Genomic DNA, 20,601 nt, shown 5'->3' with positions numbered 1-20,601 from the left:
TGGATCAGTTTTCCTTTGCAAGAACTAATGAGACATTTTTAACACCAATATTTTACACTGGCAGAGGCCCCACCCCTTCCAGCGTGCCTGTCCAAGAGCCACTGGCAAGTATGAACCAGCCCTTAGAGATGGTTTGTGTTCAATTAAAATCTAGACAATCAGAGGTTCTGAAGACATTGAATTCTGCATCCAAAACCAAATTCTACATTTACGGAACACAATGATGTGCTTGCTGATTCTATGAAGCCCCAGTTATGTACAGATTTTAGTGTAATTCAAGCCTCACAAAAGAGAGGATAGAATCACTGCTCCAAATGGTAGAAAATGTTTCTAAATAAAGTATAGTATTTGAAATCTACTTGGTGCCTCTCAGAGCCTTATAAAAAGTAAAGTATTTAGGAATGAACCAAGTAGCGACTTATCATTTTTGCAAAGTGTATTAAGTTTGGAAATTCTTAAATGCTTGTGCTAAGCAGCTACAAGTTTGGGGTTATTTTGTTTCATTGTTGTCTCTTTATTCAGCTGCTTTATTCCACGTGTTTGGTTTGAGTGTTGGGCTGAAATGGAGATAATCAAATTATATTGTGTTAGAAAGTTTTAAAGCTAAGCTGTGATAAATTTTATTATTGTAGTTTCCATAGTAGCTGAGTGCAGGTGAGTAAATTAATAAAGTCATATTTTGGTGACATGTTAACTTAAGTGGCTAAACCTGGTATTTTCCCATCTGTTGCTCTTATTACATCTGAATTCATCTTTCTCTCTGTTTTCCATAAACATTTTGTAAAGTGCTTAATTCATTTTGAGGCAGCGTTGAAGACTGTATGACAGTTTTACTCTAAAATTTTTTTACATTTTATATCCCATCTTATGAAATTTACTCCATCATGGAAAGCCAATGTGATGTATGGATAATGTTTTAGACTTGGTTGGAGAAAACCTGGGTTCAAATCACTATTCAGCTGTGTAGTTTGTTGGGTATAATTGGGCAAGTCAATATCTCTCAGTCTAGCGTACCTTAAAAGGTCCTTATGAGAGTAAGATGTGGGGTGAGGGAACCATGTATTCCTCCTTGAGGAAGGATAAAAACAAAATTAATGTCTATCAACTCAATACTGGATCAAGTTATGAACATACCAAGCTAAACATTACAAAGTAAAATTAATATGTTGGGTGTAAGAGAAAATGTTTAATATATTGATAAGTATTAAAACTGTAGCTATTTTATTCTTTTTAAATGTTACCTCTTTGCTTGTATACCTGTAACTTTTCACTCGAAAGACAAATTTCAGGTGAAATTTTTGATGTCTAGTTGTTTTCTCATAATTTATTCGGTGTCCATTTACTTTTGTAGTGTTGGATTTTATTGTATAGCCTTCCTTCCCCCCTCCTCTGTTTTATCCTCACAACAACCCTGTGAGGTAGGTTGGGCTGGAAGATAGTGACTGACCCGTGGCCACGCAGTAGACTTTATGGCTGAGCAAGAATTTGAGCAGGGTTGTTGAACTAATTTGTTGTGAGGGCTGGATATGACATAAATGTCACTTGTTTGTGCTGGGCCATGCCTTGCCAGCCCAGATTGGGACTACGGGGGTGGCTTCCTCAGCTGGCCACCCCGCAGAAGGCTTACCATCCCGGATTGACAGTGGTGGAGTGGCTGCCTCAGCTGGTGAGCCCACTGTGGGCTCCTCAGACCAGATCGGGACAGGGAGGAGGGTGGCTGCCTTGGCTGGTGAGCCCGCAGCAGGCTTGATCGAGAGTGGGGGGATAGCTGCCCTAGCTGGCTTGTGGATAAGAGCCCTCAAGGGACCGAATCCTGCTCCCAGGCCTTATGTTTGACATCCCTGAATTTGAGGCTCCCCAATCCACATCCAATGTAGTAATTATTACTACAATACACCAGCTCTGTACTATTCTGTTATGGTCTATAGAAAACAATTTATGCCTCTCTCCATTGGCTTTTTTTAGTGTGTGATGAAGAGAATCATATTGCTGGCAAGCCCTTTATAACTTCTTGAGTTAGCAGTTCTTTGGTTTGGAGGGGCTGGTTGTGTTGTTGGGATTTGTGTGTATGTACCCATTGTACATCCAACTGCATTGATTTTCAATATGTTAATGATACTTGGAAGTTCTTATATAGAAGCTTTTCCCTATGGCTGTATTCTGATGAAAAGGTTTTATTACCATGCTCTATTGATACAACATCTTTGAAGTAATCTCCTTGTGTTTGCTATCTGTAATAGCTAGCAGCTGATAGACAATAAAGGATCACCTTACCTTACTTCAGAAAAGGACAGGTGTAGTCAACGTGTCAGAGTCAGTTGCTGTGAATGCTTATCTAATCGAGTTTGTGACTGCTCCACTTTTAAAAAATACTTGTGACTAAAGCTCCTATTAAGTTTAGAAGAATACTAGCATCACTTCTTGTTGCAGTCAGGTGAGTGGGAATAAAAAGATCACCATGTTCTGAAATTCTAGTTTGACATGTGCGGAACACAGAACATCGTACCTTATATGATATAGACAAGCCAAAGATTATATGTGGGGATGTAGGGGAGTAGTGCATTTGCTGCTGGTACACAACACATAATCATAGAATCTTAGAGTTGAAAGGGGCCATACAGGCCATCTAGTCCAACCCCCTACTTAATGCAAGATCAGCCTAGAGCATCCCTGACAAGTGCTTGTCCAGCCTCTGCTTAAAGACCGCCAGTCAGGGAGAGCTCACCACTTCCCTAGGTAGCTGATTCCACTGTCAAACAATTCTTACTGTAAAAAACGTTTTCCTAATATCCATCTGGTACCGCTCCACCTGCAATTTAAACCCATTATTGCAAGTCCTATCCTCTGTTGCCAGCAGGAACAGCTCCCTAAGTGACAGCCCTTAAAATGCTTAAAGAGAGCAATCATGTCCCCCCTCAACCTCCTCTTCTCCAGACTAAACATTCCCATCTCCCTCAGCCTTTCCTCATGGGGCTTGGTCTCCAGGCCCTTGATCATCCTCATCACACTCCTCTGTACCCGCTCCATTCTGTCCACTTCCTTTTTGAAGTGAGGCCTCCAGAACTGCACACAATACTCCAGGTGCAGCCTGACCAATGCTGTGTACAGTGGAACTATAACATCTTGCGATTTGCATGTTATGCCTCTGTTGATGCATCCCAAGATCGTGTTAGCTTTTTTGTTGTTGCTGCGTCACACTGGCCGCTCATATTTGACTTATGGACCACCCATACCCCAAGATCTTGTTCACACACGCTGCTACCCAGAAGAGTATCCCCCATCCAGTATGTATGTCCCTTATTTTTGTTACCCAGATGTAGAACTCAGCACTTATCCTTGTTGAATTGCATCTTGTTCACATCCACCCACTTTTCCAGTGTGTTCACATCTCATTTAATTCTATCTCTACCTTCTGGTGTGTTCACTGCTGCTCCCAGTTTGGTGTCATCCAGATCATTTATAAAAATATTGAAAAGTACCGGGCCCAGAACTGAACCCTGTGGCACCCCACTGGACACATCTTTCCGTTCAGATGAAATGCCATTGACAACTACTCTTTGAGTGCAGTTCTGCAACCAGTTCCCTATCCACCTAACAATCCTAGGGTCCAGTCCACAGTCCTCTAGTTTACCCATCAGAAAATCATGGGAACCTTGTCAAAAGCCGTTCTGAAATCCAAGTAAACAACATCAAACGCATTCCCTCGATCCAGTAAGCTCATCACTTGGTCAAAGAAGGAACCAAGGTTGGTTTGGCAGGACCTGTTGGGGACAAATCCATTCTGACTTCCCCAGATCACCAAGTTGTCCTTCAGATGCTTGCCTATTGCTCTCATTAATATCAGCTCCAGTATCTTCCCTGGGATAGAGGTCAAACTGACTGGCCTGTAGTTTCCTGGGTCATTCTTCCTCCTTTTTTTGAAAATGGGGATAACGTTCGCCCTCCTCCAATCTTGTGGCACATCTCCCATCCTCCAAAAGGTCTGGAAGATGATGGACAAAGGCTCTGCAAGCTCTCTAGAAAGTTTATTAAACACACTTGGGTGCATACCGTCTGGCCCAGGGAATTGTACTCATCCAATGCAGCCAAGTGCTTGTCAACTACCTCCCTGTTCATGTCAACCAACAACCTGTGTGGCTATGAACTTCCTTGGTCTCCCTCAGCAAAAGGAATTCTAGGAAGACATGGTCACTTCCCCCTAAGGTCCCCACCACCTTCACCTCATCTACCATCTCTTGCCTGTTGGTCAATAATAAGTCCTGTATGACCAAGCCCCTTGTAGCTACCTCCACCATTTGATGAAGGAAGTTGTCGGCCAGGCAGGTGAGGAACTTGTGTGACTGGGGTCACTTTGCAGAGTTTGTCTCCCTGCACACATCAGGGAAGTTGAAATCACCCATAATTACCAGTTTTTGTTGTTTGGATCAGTTTTTGTTGTTAGTCTGCTCAAGGAGGGCAGTATCCACCTCCTCACCCTGGTCAGGAGGTCTGTAGCAAGACTCCAACCACAATACTGTTTGTCCTTCCTTCCCTTATCCCAGGGGTGGGGAACCTTTTTTCTGCCAAGGGCCATTTGGATATTTATAACATCATTCACGGGCCATACAAAATTATCAACTTAAAAATTAGCCGACCGAGCCCCAAGCAGGCAGCTGCCCCCCCCCCCCCCGATCAAACATTTAGCCAAGAGGCACGACCGGAGACGGCTCTGAGTGTCTGCCACGTAGAGCGACTCGCTTTTGAGCTCTGCCGTCCCCAGCTGGGCCCAAGAGATTCAGGCAGGGCAGCAAACATAAGATGGAGTGAGCGACAAGCCGCTTGGGGCTTGTAGCCAAGGACCCCGGTCCAGTAACATCCCGATCCGACACTTTCCTGCCCTACGCATCTTTGCAGGACTTAGAGGGGAAAGAACCAGAAGGGAGAGGGGGTACCGACCAAGCCCCAAGCAGGCAGCTGGCCAGATGATACCCCCCCGCGCGCTGGCAAGCAGGCAGGCATCCAACCGGTGGTGCACTCACCCACCTGGTGGCACAGGATGGTCTGTTGTACCAGCCTACTTCGCATGGTCGGGGCTGGATTCTACAGCCGGCTCCTGCTATCTCCGCCTGCAGGGATGAAATGAGAATACACTGGCTAAAAACTCGCCTCCTCGCATTCTGGCCCTGCCCCCTTTAACCCCTCCATTGTCGCCACTTCCGCCACCAGCCCTCTTGTAGTACAGAGGGAATACGTTTCTCCATGGCCCAGGTGGGAAAGGGTTAATACAGTTTCTTGGGTGGTTGTAGTGGCTCCATAGCTAATGACTCTTCTGCAAGGGGGAAAGAAGGTTCCTTTTCTCGGCAAAACAAACTCACATCCGCCTTGAATAGAGGCTATTTCTGTCCGCGGGAGGGACGAATTAACAATCTTAGATCTTTCTGAGCTGGTGATCTGCCAGGACTCACGAAGGGCCAGACCAAATTATTTTGTGGGCCTTATACGGCCCCAGGCCTGATGTTCCCCACCCCTGCCTTATCCTCACCCAGATACTTTCCTGCTGTCACCCTCCTCCTCCAGTATTTCTTGACAAGCAATCCCTCTCCTCACATACAGCGCCATTCCACCACCTCTTCAACCTTTTCGGTTTTTCTTGAACATCTCATATCTATCCCCTACTACATTACAGTCATGGGAATCATCCCACCAAGTCTCTGTAATGCCTAAATCATATCCCTCTGACTGCATTAGAATCTCAAGCTCTTCTTTCTTATTGCCCAAGATTTGGGCACATTGGTACATAGACACCTGAAGCCCCGCACTTTTGGCTCCTTTAGACCCGGCCCTCCCAGGTGAGTCTCTGCTGTTTGATCGCCTTTGTTTAAATCCATATGTTGATCATCTCCTTCCCCTTGTGGTATTAGTTTAAAGCCCTCCTGATGAATCTCTCCATGTTTCTTCCAAAAACATGCTTCCCCGACCTTGAAAGGTGAATTCCATTGCATGCTAGTAAACCATCATCCAGAAAACCTAGCCCATGTTCCCAGAATCCAAATCGCTCCTGCCAGCACCACCAACGCAGCCAGTGGTTCACTTCCCGTCTTTTGTTATCTTTTGTTCCCGTCACATTCCCCTTCCTCTGGCAGGAAGGATTGAAGAAAATACCACCTGTGCCCCCATTCCCTTCAGCTTCCTCTGGAGAGCTTCATAGTCACCTTTAATGTTTTCAGTGGTGTTCACGACTGTATCATTGTTTCCCACATGGACCATCACAAATGGGTAATGATCCTTAGGTTTGACCAGTTTTGGTATCTGGTCTACAATATCTTTAATTTTTGCCCCTGGCAAGCAACACACCTCTCAGGTTATGGTGTCAGGCCTTCTGGACACATGATGTTCCATACCCCTCAGCAGGGAGTCACCTACAACCAACACTTTCCTTTTCCTTCCCGTGTCATCTCTTTGTGTCCCCCATCCTCCTCCCACTGTCTTCCTTGTGTTTGTGATTCTTCTGTTGGCAGTGTTTCTGGCTCTTCTGCCGCCGCAAGGGCCTGTAATCGATTCCTGAGTTCTAATGGCACTGAGTGTTGTCTCGCACGACGCCTATGGGGACGTGCTGTGGCACTCTGAGGAGTCTTTAGGGCAGGCAACCACACTGTTGTCCCTTGGAATCATCTCCCCTTTGCTATACAGAGCCTTGAGGCTTCATATAATCCTCCCCTTCCTTGACGTCATGGAGAGATGCAATCCTTTCCCCCAGACTCCAAACCTTGCCCTCTAAGAGCCCTATCAATTTACACTTCGGACAGATGAAGTCGATCTTGTCCTCAAGGAGGAAAAGAAACATGGCACACTCCCTGCAGATGACTAGGAATGACCCAGGAGCATCCATCATCACCCTCGTAGGAAGACCTTGGTGTGTTGATCCAACATAAAACTAACAGACCTAAACACTCTACTGAAGGCAAAAAAAACACCACTGTAAAGTTATAGCGCAATAAAGGCTTTGAAGAAGAAATGTGACGGCCATTTTATGGCTAGCTCTGCCTCCTGTGGCAGCCATTTTGTGGCTGTACCCACCAAGTTGTATCAGAATTCCAAAGGTGACTGCAGGCTCAGAAAGATTGGGCATCTCTGATCTAAGGCATGGTTTATCACATAGGCCCTATACACTCCACACAGATATATCTGCTGTTGAGTTAACAAGTAGAATCCTACAAAACCAACCACAAGAAGTGCTTGGTATTTTGGCAGGGCAATTCAATTCTTTCAAAATGCTTCGAAGACAGTATAGGGGTATTATTTTAAATCCTGAAGGGGAGATGCCTATGTGGTTCGCATAAGAAAAAATAGGCCTGTGATATATTTTCCAGACTGACAATAGAATTCAAAAGGAAATGACAGAATACCAAATAAGTCCTGTTGCCAATATTGTGCAGTAAACATGGAACTACCCCACACCATCCTATATTGGGGGATTAATGAAAAAACTGCTAGTCCCAACAAACCTATTCTTCTACTCTGCCAGCTATCCTGGCCAAGACCCAAGATTTTGGTCAGGGGTTAGTAAGACATGCTAAGCAAGGTTTACATTTATGTTCTCGATATAGTAAAAAATTAAACTGCAAAAAGTAAACATTGTAAGATCATTTTTTACCCTGTCTTAACAATGACAGTGTTATGAATACTGGTCAAAACGTTGTCCACTTGTTGTTTTAAGTGAAGAGATTTCTGCCTTTGGTGTACATACTTAGGACAAAGGCCCATTTAATAGTTTATATAATGAATGACTTATAGAACTGCTGAGCTGACCTGAAGAATTATTACTCTTGAAGAAAAAAATCAGACATGACAGAGGGAATGTGGGGGATGATTTCTTCTTCCTTCCCAATTTCTAAGAGACACTGTAACCTGTAGGCATTAAGAGGGAGAAAATCTGGGCTTTCAAAACTGGCAGACTACATGGATTGTTTTATTGGTTTATACAGAGACCCAGTAACGACATTAAACGAGAGAGTACTGCATTTATTTATTTTAGCCGCAAGCATTGCCCACAATCTGCGTAAACCTCATAAATGAAAAGAGAAGTCAGAGGGGTTTTTATCCCCCTCATCTTTTTGGTTTCAAGGATTGGCGGGGGAGGGGGGACCACCACCACCACCATTTATATGATTAAATCAGCACTTGGTTAGGCTGCATGGGGTGAGACTGCCAGCAGTGGGAGCAGTCAGCTAAGTTAACATCTGAAGTTAATTCGTGCAGAGAGTGTGTTAAATTCAAGTCCTCGGTGCCAGCCCTAGATTTTATTACTTTTATTCTTGGTAGCCTTGATTGAAGTGTATTGCCTACTGAATTGACAAAATATGACTAATTTCCAAAATAGGAATCATTCCTATCGTAAGATAACAGAACTTGTCAGCCCAGTGCTGTTTTGTGTTAATCCATCAGTATTCAAGAATGAAATGAAGTTTAAATAAAACATAGGGCTGCACTCTTGGTGCAGTAAAGGAGCTTTGGGTGGCACTTAAAACTGGACTGGAAATAGCATTTGGCCTCTAAGAACTTTGAGTATCTATTAAAACGCATGACCAGTATTGTAAAACTGTGAACATAGGCCAGTCTGTTCTTAAGATTCATCAAGGTAAATGCAAAAGTGCTTTAATCAAATCTGAATTTGGGGGTGGAGAATATGGGTCAAAGTATGGCTTTCCCTTTTTTTTGCTATTGGGCAAGTATTGATTGTTTTTACTTTGTAAAAAAAGTTTTAAATTAGAGTTACTAAGATAAAATTGGGTTGTTTAGGAATATTCAGTTGTACTTTAGCTTGGTACTGAGTCTGTGTTCAAATATATGTGATGTTGGTAAGTTAGATGCCTACCGATTCAAGACCATCCATCAAATATTAATGTCTTCTAATGGAAAATCTTCACTCTAGAGGCACCCCTTTTTGCTTTTAACAAGATTTTATTCCATGTGTTTTGTTTAGCTAAAACTTGGGCTGAAGCAGAGACTCTTAAAGCTAACTCCTTATGGCAAAAATATAGGCGCTAAGGTATGATTAGTAATAGTAGCACAGTACAACATACATGTTTTTATAGATGGTATGTGGTTGTAAGGTTGCTCTTCAATAATACATTTTGGATTATCTTGTCCCTCTCATCAATCAACACCCAACTGCAAATGTATGTATTTTTAGTTTAGAACATTGTAGGTTTCAACTTCAGATTGAAATAGAGGATAGACTTTAAAAAATAAATTTTAGATTTACACTTTTCAAGATAATTTATCTTGTGGAAAGTATGTAAACATATTTAAAAGTTTTCTGATTAAAAGAAACCCTTTAATTTTTTCTACCTTCTAATCAATAATTCTAGAGCAATTTGTAAATACATAGTTTAAAGATTTCTGTGCACATCATTTGTAATAGGTTTTCAAGTTTATCCTTTCTTCCTTTGCTAGTGAGTTCAGTCTGCCAAAGCCCTCCTTGGAGCACATGTGATTGGATAAACCACGCCATTTTATATATTTTACAAGAATCCACATGTTTAAATGGTTGGCAAAAGAAAACTAATTTGTAAGCAACCTTTGCTTCTCCTGCTTTGACTTATGTATGCTTTATAAATAAGATTGTGCCTTTACCTGTGTTGCTGATGCATCTTATGCTTTATTGCCACTTTATTACACTTTTATCCTGGCCGTATCCAACATTCAGTGATAGTAGGTCTGTATTGATGGGCAAGAGTCTGTCCTAACTCTTCTCCACTTGCAATCTTAAACATTAAACAAGACACTATATCTTTTACATTGCCATCTTTTAACAATAAGATATGGCACAATGGGTCACTTGGTTTACTGTTGCTTCTTGGGACACTTCTACAAATATCTCCATGCCAGATTTCAGACAGGAGTGCTCTTTTTAAGCAAATAGGTTTCCAAAAACCTCCCCAAGGTAGTTCCTACTCGATGTTATCGAAATGGTTTATTGAAGCTCCAACACAGGAAAACGTGGTCTAGGATGTTAATTTTTTGTGTTTATGCCTAAAAGGCTATGCTGACCCTGCTTAGCTTCTGAGATCTGACGAGATCAGGCTAGCCTGGGCCATCCAGGTCAGGGCAGTAAAGACCATAGAGACCATATAGTAAAGACCTTAGAGACATGGGGAAATTCCTAGAGCATCACTATTCTCCTGCTCCTCTGTTTCCAGAGGGCAGGGGATTGGGACTGAGGATGAGGGTTTACCCGCTACTGGCATACAGATGGCAAGCCTACATGTAGCTACATGACAGAGAGCCCAGTTTAACCATCATGGCTTAATTGCAGGGAGCTATGAATGTTGTAGTTCTTGAGGGGACACTGTGCTTCTGTCTGGGCACAGAACTATACAGCTTTCTAAACCAGACTAATATTTAGTTACATTGTAAAACTATGTCAAAAATGCATCAGGCCAGTGACCAACACAAAGTGATGGTACATTTAAACTCTGGTTCCCTGTATTGTTGGGCATGAGTCCTATCAGTGTTTCCTAATACAATCTTTCATTGGAGTACTAGATGTTGAAATGGAGGCTTTATCTTACAAACAAACCACAGAATTTCTTAAAGTACTATATGTAGTTGAACATCTAAATATATATATGGTAATCTCAGAAGACATTACTATCTGGGCACGGTGGCAAGCTGCCTGGTAGTTACTGCTGCCCCTGGCCTTGATGAGTCCTCCCTCCAGCGCAGATGGGAGGAGATCAGGGATGGACTGGGAGACCAAAAGAGCCTTCCCCCTGCCTTTTACTGACAGAAACTAAGGTTCAGAGGCTGACAATATTGTTGTGGTTGCATGGCAACCCTCACAATGGCCATCAGAGGGCATTCTTTTTTTAAGTTGCAGGTGCTGCTTTGCTTACTTGTTTTCCAGGTTTTTTAAAAAGATTTCAGATTTTTCTGCAAATCTGGGGATTTTCCCAGGTTTAAGTGCCCACAGATGGGGCCATGTTGAGAAGTAGATATATTGATAAGTGGGGGAACACAGAAGGACTTGCAGGTGTGCATCTAATTTCCCCTTCCCCCACTATTTCTTCTTTCGGTTCCTTGAAAGCCCCCATAGCCTCTCCCCTTTTCCTGTTTCCTTCTCCCCCCCCCCCCATCCACCAGCCAGCCTACCTTTATCTGCCCCTCTGTCTACAGTTTTCCCTGCATTCCTTCCTATGGCAGCTTCTCTCCTGGAAAACTTTGCACATGCCCAGTTCACAATGCCAAACCCACAAGGACCTGCAGGGTCACCTCACTTACCCCTGTATCCTTCTGACCACAATATTTCTTCTCCTGGCAATCCCCGTATCTTTTCATTTCTGTGCTTCCTTTTCTCTATCCTACCCACAAACATTGTATCTGCCTCCATCTTGTTATATTTATTATTTATTTACTTCATTTATACCCCACCTTTCTGCCCAATGGGGACCCAAAGCAGCTTACATTATTCTCCTCCATTTTATCCTCACAACAACCCTATGAGATAGGTTAGGATGAGTAACTGGACCAAGGTCATCCAGGAAGCTTCCATGGCAGGATGGCGATTTGAATCTGGGTCTCTCCAATCCTAGTCTGAAACTCTAAACACTACATCACTCTGGCTTGTGAGGGTGGCTGCAGTAGCAAGCAGCCAAGCCTGGGTGAGTCATGCAAGTTGTGTGGTAGCAAGTTGTTAGGTGGTTACTGCCAGGCCTGGCCCCAATGAGTCTTCCTTCAAAGGTCAAAATGGCCATGGAAAATCTCCTCCTCCTGCTCCTGCTTTTTACTGACAGAAACGAAGGCTGGAAGGCTGGCAATAATGTAGTGGTTACCTAGGAACAGCCATTCAGGGCATTTGTTTCTTAAAGCTATATGTGCTGCTTCTATTATTTGGGGGGGGGGTTAACACCCCCCCCCGCAAGACAGCAATAGATTTCAGCTTTTTCTGCAAACCTGGGGTGTTTCTCAGGCTTGTAGTAAGATCAGTCTTATATGTCCATAACTCCAGTCTCCAGATATAAGTATCCACATATGGAGCCAAGTTGAAAATTGGATATATTGATTAACAAATAATAACTCAATGTTGTGTTAAAAACTATGACAAAAATAAATGTTAAAATGCACTATGAGTTAGATTTAGGAAATGTGTTCTCTTGTGCTGCACAAGATGTTTGATTTAGACAGAACATAACATTTTCTCAAAATGGATTGGGTACTAAAAACTTAGAAGACTTACCGGTATTTTCAGTTTTAAAAAAAATCTGATATCAAAGCAGTTGAGTGTTTATTACCGTACCAAAAGATTTTGTTGACAAAGAACAAATTTTATGAAAAGTTTGTGATTTGTCCCCTTCAATTTTGGGGTGGGGAGGAGAGGGAAAGCTTTCTAAATGTCTTTCATGTTAACCAGATGTCATCTAATAGCTTATTAAAGCACTTTGGTGCTGTTGCTTGTCTTAGCATGAATTTTCACTCAGACTTTTCTTGTGCAGCATATGTGGAATAGCCAATTTAATAGGGGTTTATCATTCTGATGTACTTTGACACTGTCAAGCTTTTTTTATGAAGTTCTACTTACCATATGTTAGCTAGATTGATGTAAAGACTACACTGCTTTCCTATCTGTAATCTGAGGTGCGTCACATTTTTATTCTGTAATGCCATTTAGAATTTGACATATCTGTATAAGTGGCTGCCTACAGGCAAACCTTGAAATACAGCTGGAAGACTTGTGAATAGTCCGGGGATGATTACAAGGAAGGGGAGATGTGAATTGTTCCATAGAACAGGGGGTTGCAGTCTGCCAGCTGGATGGTAGTCCTGTCCATATTTTCCTGTGTCAGTAGCTGTTAGACTTGGCCCCTGTGGGGAAAACTCTCCTCATTGTCCAGCCTGCTGAGGAATCCCTGCCTGTTACAGGGGATTCTGGGGATCATTCTAAACTTAAAGTTCTTGCCTACTCATTGCTCAGTATGAACTGAAAGTGTGCCCTAAGGATGCTTCGTTGCTAGAGGGGTTGTGCTGTTGTTTTACTAAATTTTGGGGGGAAATTACTACTTTATTGTTCACTGCCTCAAGCGGGTCTCTGGAGAGGTAACATTTGACATTCTAAAAAAGTTTAAAAAATACACCCAACAGCTCTCCTCCCCTTCCCCCCATTTCAGGTTGGTGGTGTGGAAGCTCTCTTTCAAGGAAGTATGTCCACCATTCCAGAGAATATGGTTTGATTTATTTATACCAGGGATAGGGAACCTCAGGCCCGGGGGCCGTATGCGGCCCCCGAGGACATTTTTGTGGCCCTCGGGAGCTCCAGGGCCCCACCGTTAAGGCGCGGCATAGGGCGGCCCTCCCTGAGGGTGTTCCTGGGGCCATGGCTTGCAGGGGTGCTGCAGCACACTTTGGACCTCCTCTCGCCGACTGACGGCTGTTGGTCGGCAAAAGGAGGGGGAGGGACGCTTCCCCCAAGGTTGCCCCCTATAGCCACAGCGTGCAGGAACACCTGGGCACACTGTAAGCCCCTCTTGCTGTCTGTCGGCTGTTGAGCAGCGAGGGGGGGAAGAGGCCCGCGGCTCCCGGCGGCAGAGCATGTGTGCAGGAGCCGATGGGGCTTCAGGGGGCCTTTTGTGGACTCTGGGGCAGGGAGGGCATGGAGCCTGGGGCCAGGTTGTGTGGGGCCGGCGGGTGTGTGTGTGGAGGGGAAGGCTTTTCTCTCTCCCTCTCTTTCTGTCTCTTTGTCTGTCTCCTTCCATCCTTTCTTTCTCCCCCTCTTTCCATTTCTTTCTCCCTCTCTCCCTTTTCCTCTTTCTCTGTTTTCCTACCTTCCTCCCTTGCCGATCAACCGTGGACTGCACCTCCCTGGCGCCTCGTTTGCTCGGGGCCCACCGCTGGTTGCCCTCCCGCCTGGGAGGGGGGGAGGACTGGGGGAGCCCTCCAGGCCTTCTCTGCATGGCCTCCCCTGGGGTTGCCAACCTCCAGGTGGTGGCCGGAGACCTGGCAACCCTAGCCTCTCCCCCCCCACCGGGAGATCTACACCTGGTATGGCCCCCGAATGATGTTATAAATGTGCAAATGGCCCTTGGCAGGAAAAAGGTTCCCCACCCCTGATTTATACCCTTCATTGCTCCCCAAAGCAGGTTACATTATTCTCCCCTTCTCCACTTCATCCTTACAACAACCCTGTGAGGTAGTTTAGGTTGAGAGAGAGTGACTGCCATGGAAACTTGCTGAGTGACCTGGGGATTTGAATATGGGTATGCTACTCCGACATTCTCACCACTACATCACGCTGACCCCATATTGCATCATTGAATCCACCAACATGGATCCACCAACTACTGTTGAAAGCTCTGATGAGTCTTCCCTCAAAGGCCAAAACAGCCCTGGAAAGGTCCCTGCCCCTCCCCCTGTCTTTTACTCACAGAAATCAAGCCTTGGAATTCTGTGGTTGCCTAGTGAGGGAATCTGTTTATTAAAGCTACGGGTGCTTATTTTATCATTTTGGTCTTTTTTAAACCCTCCAATGTTTGTATTTAGATTTCAGATTCTTCTGCAAACCTGGGGCATTGTTCAGGTTGGCAGAGCTGTTCACGGCTCCTGTCACTGGATTTGGCTGACTTCGCTATTAGAATATAAATATTAGAATTAGAATATAAATATGATGATAATGCATTCTACACAGGGGCTGCCTTAAAAGACTATTCGAAACTTAGGTTTGGTTCAGAATTTAGTTATTTATTTACTTTGTTTATACCCTACCTTCCTTCCCAAAGGAGACCCAAAGTATCTTACGTTGTTCTCCTCTCTTCCATGTTGTCCTCACAACAACTTTGTGAGGTAGATTAGGCTGAGTGTGGCTGGCCCAAAGAGCTTCCAGACTGGGTATTTGAACCTGGGTCTCCAAGATCCTAGTCTAGCCGCTACACCACACTGTCTCTCCGAGAATATAGCCTGAAGGCTGCTGACTGGCATGAATTACAGAGACTGCATCTCCCTATTTCTCCAAGAACGATACTCTGTCAGTTCATTTCTTGACACAGTTCAAGGTGCTGGTTCTTTCTTTGGAAGCCCTACGTAGTCTGGGCCAGTGCTATTTGATGGACTGCCTGCTCCTCTCACAAACCTCCCCATCTGTTCACATCTGCTACAGAGGCTCTGCTCAGTGTGTCCCCGTCTCACCAGGAGAGGTGTGGGGCAATCCGAGAGAGGACCTTTTTGTCATGGGCTTTATTTCCCACAGCCCTTTGTCTGGCATCAACCTTGTTAAGCTTTATGAGTTAGATAAAAATTTCCTAGACACTTTTTGTATTTGTTTGTCTTCTTTTTGTTGCTGAGTTGCTGTTCTTGTATAGATTTTTTTGTGGGTTTTTTGGGTTCTGTGTTAGATTTTAAGGCATTAGTATTTTTGCTAAAGATTTTTCTGTGTTTTATGATTTATGATCATGGTTTTTATTATAAGCAGGGGTCTCATCGCTGCTTAGATCATTTGGTAGGTGTCTTAATTATTTTGTTGTGAGATGCCCTCACATGGTCTTCAATGGGAAGGGTGGGTAAAGGGTTTAAATAAATAATCATGGGGGACTTTGAAAGTTAAAACAGCTGACTTTGCAAAATGTTCTTTTTGTCACTGACTTCATGGGATATAAGTAATCATAATGGCAATCTTGGTGAAGGTAGTTGTTTTTTAATTGCATAGAATTCTGGTGCAGATAAGGTGGTGAAAAAACAGATCTACTGTTGGTTTTGCAGTAGGCTGTATACCTGTTGTCTCTGTTCATTCACATGTGCCAGGTTTGATATGTGTGTGTGGGGGTGGGGGTAATGACTTTTCACCTTCCAAGTCAGTTGCCTTTTTAAAACCATGAACTAACCTGTACTATTACATTAGAACATAGTTATGTGATTTTAAAAAGATGGGAGTGTTTGTATTTTCTTCTAGTGTTCTAGCTTCATAAAGTGCAAGCTCGAACTCTCCTTTTCAATCTGAGCATTCTTTCTTGCTAAGGCTATTTCAGAGTTTGTGCACTCTGTCTCACTCACTCACACACACACAGAATTTGTCTATTTAAAGTTCACTTATTAGAATGCTTCAAGGAACAGAGGCATGGCTGAGAAATGCACTACTCTGATTACTCCCCATTGATCTGCAGCTTCTGAGAGTTATTTTATTCATATTTTATGTGCCCACAGGCAATGGGTAAAGTTAAATTAAATAATCATCTGAAAAGCCTCTTTGGGAAGTGTCCAGGCATTTGTAGAAATCATGGCACACAACAAGGCAAGCTCAATACATATATTTCACACCTCTGGTGGGTAGAGATTGAGCAGCTCCTGATGTTGCTTAGCTAAACGGAGAATAGTAAACTCCATATTTTTGTTGGGGAGGGGGATTTGGTTAAAAGACAGGTACAGGTTAGAAGAATAGTTTGTAGATTAGATAAATTAAGGTTGTCTTTACAGTGTTATTATCCATAAGTCTTGTCTGTTTCCATAGGTAAGTTTTGCTAACTGCCCAGACCCTGTGAATTTCTATATACAAGTATAAGAACTGGTACAAAGGCTGCTGAGTCCATTAACAGTCCATTGGATAGCGTTGATATGGGCCAAGATACAAATTATGCTACGCACACAGTCCTTGTGGCTTCAACATAAGCAGAGAAGATCAGCAAGAGAACTAGTATGGAGTAGTGGTTAGAGTTTTGGATTAGGACTGGGAAGATCTGGGATCAGATCTCTACTCTGCCATATAGCTCACACACTCTCAGCCTGACCTACCTGGCAGAGTTGTTGTGAGAATAAAATAGAGAAATGTGTTTCCTGGCACCCACTTGCCTCTTCCCCAGAGCAGAGAGCCAGTCCTGGCCTTGCTGTGTTTCATTCAAAAAGGAGGTGCTTCAGAACAGCCTGGGGGGCAGAAACAACTGCTTGCGTCATACGAGGATGTTTGGTGTGACACTTCCTAACATTATGTGAAACGTCGCAACACTTTGTGACTGGGCCCACTCCCCAGGGCAGCCATTATGTTCTCAAAATTCAACAAGTACCCACAAGTTCAAAAAGGACCCCTGTACTACTTGGATAGGCAGCAGCTTTTCAATGTTCCAAGCAGAGTTCCTGCGCAGAAGTGGCAGGGATTGAGTCCAACCACACACACAGGTATTATGTACTGTACCACTGCCTACTGAAGGTGGAAGAAGGCAGATCCAAAGACCTGCCTTCTGCATGCCGTGAACATCACTGAATGCTGCTGTAAACCAACCAGTGCATGTGGCAAATGGCCACATTGATGTGGATGGGGTGATCATTTGGTCTCAATGCAGATGCCTTTCTGTTTGCCTTATAACGCAGAATGGAATGTGTATTGTGATCTTCTATCTGGTTCTACTGCATACAATAATTTCCTCTGCATTACCAGTTTCAGACTTTGCCTTGTTATGCTTGATTCTTGCTGCACTTTATGTCAACTGTCAAATCCTAGTAAACAGCCATAATATTAGGTCAAAAGGCAAGATAAAATTTTTTTAATGACAGGTAAAATTGCAGATATGTTTGCAGTAATGGCTTACATATGGAACTAGCTCTAGGTGTGTTCCTGCTGCTAGATCGTTTGATCAGTGTTTTAGTCATACACATGTGCATGTTGATATTTTAAGATTTCTATCCTGTCCCTTCATCAAGAAGCTCAGAGCAAGAGGTCTTCACCTCCCACTTCTTTTGTTCTCAGAACAACCCTGTGAGGTAGGTTAGGCAGCGAGGAAGTGACTGGCCCAGTGTCACAGTATGCTTCATGCCACACCATGGATTTGAACCCAGATCTCCTCTCCTCTAGTCTGAAACTGTAACTATTGTATACTGCTGGGAAATCCAGCAGGACATTACTGCTGTTCCCCAAGGTTACTTGAAAGTGAATGTGCAGATTGTTCTGGCTCACTTAATAATTTCAAATCATTGTTCGAATTTTATTATGAGTTTTACTTGGTAGATTTTTAAAATACGTATTGTCATTTTTCAGATTGTCACAGTCTATTCCTGCCTTTACACGTTCACAGCAGAGTCCAGTATATACACAGTTCCTGACTACTTTGTTTGAAGAGTTACATTTCACACATGAAGACTTTGAAAGTTTAACAAGATTATTTAGAAGTGACTGCTTCCTTCACTGGTCAGTAGTTCTTTTTTCTTATTTTAATTTGCTTCCTATAAAATGCAATCAATATTATGGATTTTTAAAAAAATGGCAGTAGAATATAGCAGGAGAAGGAAACAACTGGGATACTGAGAGATGAGTTTTGTTTATTTATGGCATTTTTAGCTCACTTTTCTCCCTTCCAGGGTCTTAAAGTGGGTTCCAGTGTTTAAGGCCACAAAATAGTAAAACAGCACACAGTAACTTTACAGTACAACAGGCCAACTACGGGAGCCCAACTCATACATGAATCCTTTATAGGTTTCATCCAGTGTAAAAACTCATGGAAGCAGTTGGTGGAGGAGGTTTTCCAGCCTCTAACATTGCTCAGGGATCCCGTCAACACTGCTTGGGAAACCAAGCCAAACTGACTAGTGCATTTGAACACCTCAACTATCTGATCCGATCCCTAACTGAAGTTCAAGTTGGAGTGGATCTGGAAGATTTTATTAGCAAAAAACTGTGCAGAAGGATTGTAATTAACAGTCAGTTCCTGTAATTTGGGGGACTGGCACAGGAGTCAACAAGTGCTGAAATACCCTAAACGCTGCTTATTTACCAAGATGATTCCATATGCCTGTTGAACTTCTGTGTTTATAAATCAGCAAATCGTAGGTTGGATTGCATAGAAAAGCCTGCAAAGTAGATCTTCCCTCCAGCAGCCATCTCTTTGTCCCACAAGTCTTCTCTGAGAGACCTCTCTTTTCTGATGAACAAAATACACCACAGTTAGAGGGAACGAAGCAAGTGAAATTACCAGAAAGATGAGCTAAGCCATTTCGGATTCCCATTGGGGAGAAAAGCAGGGTATAAATATCTAACATCAATTTTTTTAAAAAAAATCCTCCATCATTGCAATCCCTCAAGGCAGGTGGAGGAAACTTTTTCATAGTGTGTTAATAAAAGCATTGTATGTTAAGATGGAGCATCACCCAGAGCAGCCCTTGTTGGGCCTCGAGCTTTTTGTTCAGTTACTTGTTGCCCCATTTTAGGAAGGATGTGGAGAAGCCAAAGAGGATTCACAGCAGAGGAACAAGGTGATAAAGGCTTTAGGATGCAAGACCTATGAAGCAAGATTAATCAGGCCAGCGTTTATGTGTTCTAGCTTACAAAAACAGATTTGGCAGGAAGCCATGAGGTAGTAGTAAAGATTGCAAAAATATTTTTTTTTTTTTTCAAACGGTTCTTTTCCCTGCTGCTAAAGGAAGGAGAAGCGCTTGCAAGGTTAAGCTGCTACAATATCACCTTAGGCATTTTATATTAGAAAAAAATATTTCTAAACTGTAAAATATTGGGTAACAGATCGCATTATTGAAGTTGGCAGTCTTCTCTGGCTGATGTGAAAAGAACCTGTATATCAGAAAATCTTCAGCTGCAGGTATTCTGCACAGAGAACTGGAGCGGATTAACATGGTAGTTGTCTTGTTTCATGATTCTCGGTGGTGTTGCCAACATCAGTAGTCTTTTGATGCAATTATATTTTTAATTTATGTTCCAGCTTCCACCAGGAAAGGACTGGACCAGTAAAGTACATTACCAGTTCAGAGAAAATTCTGCATCTTATGCATGAAATCAAATGCCACTAAATTACAGGGCATTAAGATGACTGGATATGGTAATGAAACATGATATAATCTATTTCAGGTGTACATTTCTAATGAAGCCTCCTTTCCTTTTTATTTTTCATATGTAGACTTAGGCTTTTTTATAACTTCTAGAACATTTCCTTTGACATAAATGCTTTCATGCTAGTGATCAAGTGTTATCTTGTGTGTTTTGCTCACAGAGTATGATGATTATCCAGAACTGTTTCCTTTGCTGGAAACCTGCTATGGGGTCACCAGACAACATAATTTCCAGTGCACAAGGTAGAAGGAAAATGTAAAATCTTATTGCCAGTCTAGTTCCTGTGAATGGCAGGAGAATTTTTCAAGAAAGCTAATTAGTACACCATCACTGCATGTATCAGTCAAGCCAAAATGAAGATTTTATGATGAAAAACTGACTGTTCCTAAAAGCACAGGGAAAACACCAAGAAAATCTACCCAGCTCTTTTGCTGTCTTCATCAAATTGCACCAAAGAAACCTTTAGTTTTGCATAAGGATGTTGTGTGATTGAAATTATTTGAAACTGCAAACCATATTTTGCTGCTCCTAATTTGTCAGTTTTCGGGAAAGTAGCACCTTGTAATGTGAGTTTCATTTTTATTAATAAAGTATCAGAGACATTGTTTTAGTTTTTTTAATCACAAAATGTTTTTCTGGACCTAATAAGATGATTTTTAATGAATTGGTACTTGGGAGTGTGTTGTAGGCCAAGGGCCTCTTATTGTTTCATGACAGTATTTTTTCATCAGTACAAATCCTTAATTGCATCTCCAGAAACGGGGGGGGGGGGGCACAATTCACAATTATGTTCCAAATATGTTATTGCTGCA

At 42.8% G+C, this 20,601-nt stretch overlaps 1 protein-coding gene across 1 annotated transcript in view; it reads left to right on the top strand.

The window, feature by feature from the left end:
* RPAP2 (RNA polymerase II associated protein 2) overlaps window positions 1-20,033 on the top strand; it is a 70,868-nt gene extending 50,835 nt beyond the window's left edge. Inside the window, exons 12-13 of the mRNA XM_056844742.1 lie at window positions 17,990-18,139; window positions 19,950-20,033. Coding sequence (XP_056700720.1) covers window positions 17,990-18,139; window position 19,950 — 151 coding nt within the window. The 3' untranslated portion in view covers window positions 19,951-20,033. The remainder of the gene's footprint in view (window positions 1-17,989; window positions 18,140-19,949) is intronic.
* Window positions 20,034-20,601: the final 568 nt, after the last annotated feature.

This window comes from Euleptes europaea, chromosome 2 (genome assembly GCF_029931775.1).
Source record: "Euleptes europaea isolate rEulEur1 chromosome 2, rEulEur1.hap1, whole genome shotgun sequence".
In the NCBI taxonomy this organism is placed as follows: domain Eukaryota; kingdom Metazoa; phylum Chordata; class Lepidosauria; order Squamata; family Sphaerodactylidae; genus Euleptes; species Euleptes europaea.
This window is presented reverse-complemented; position numbering and strand designations above follow the sequence as displayed.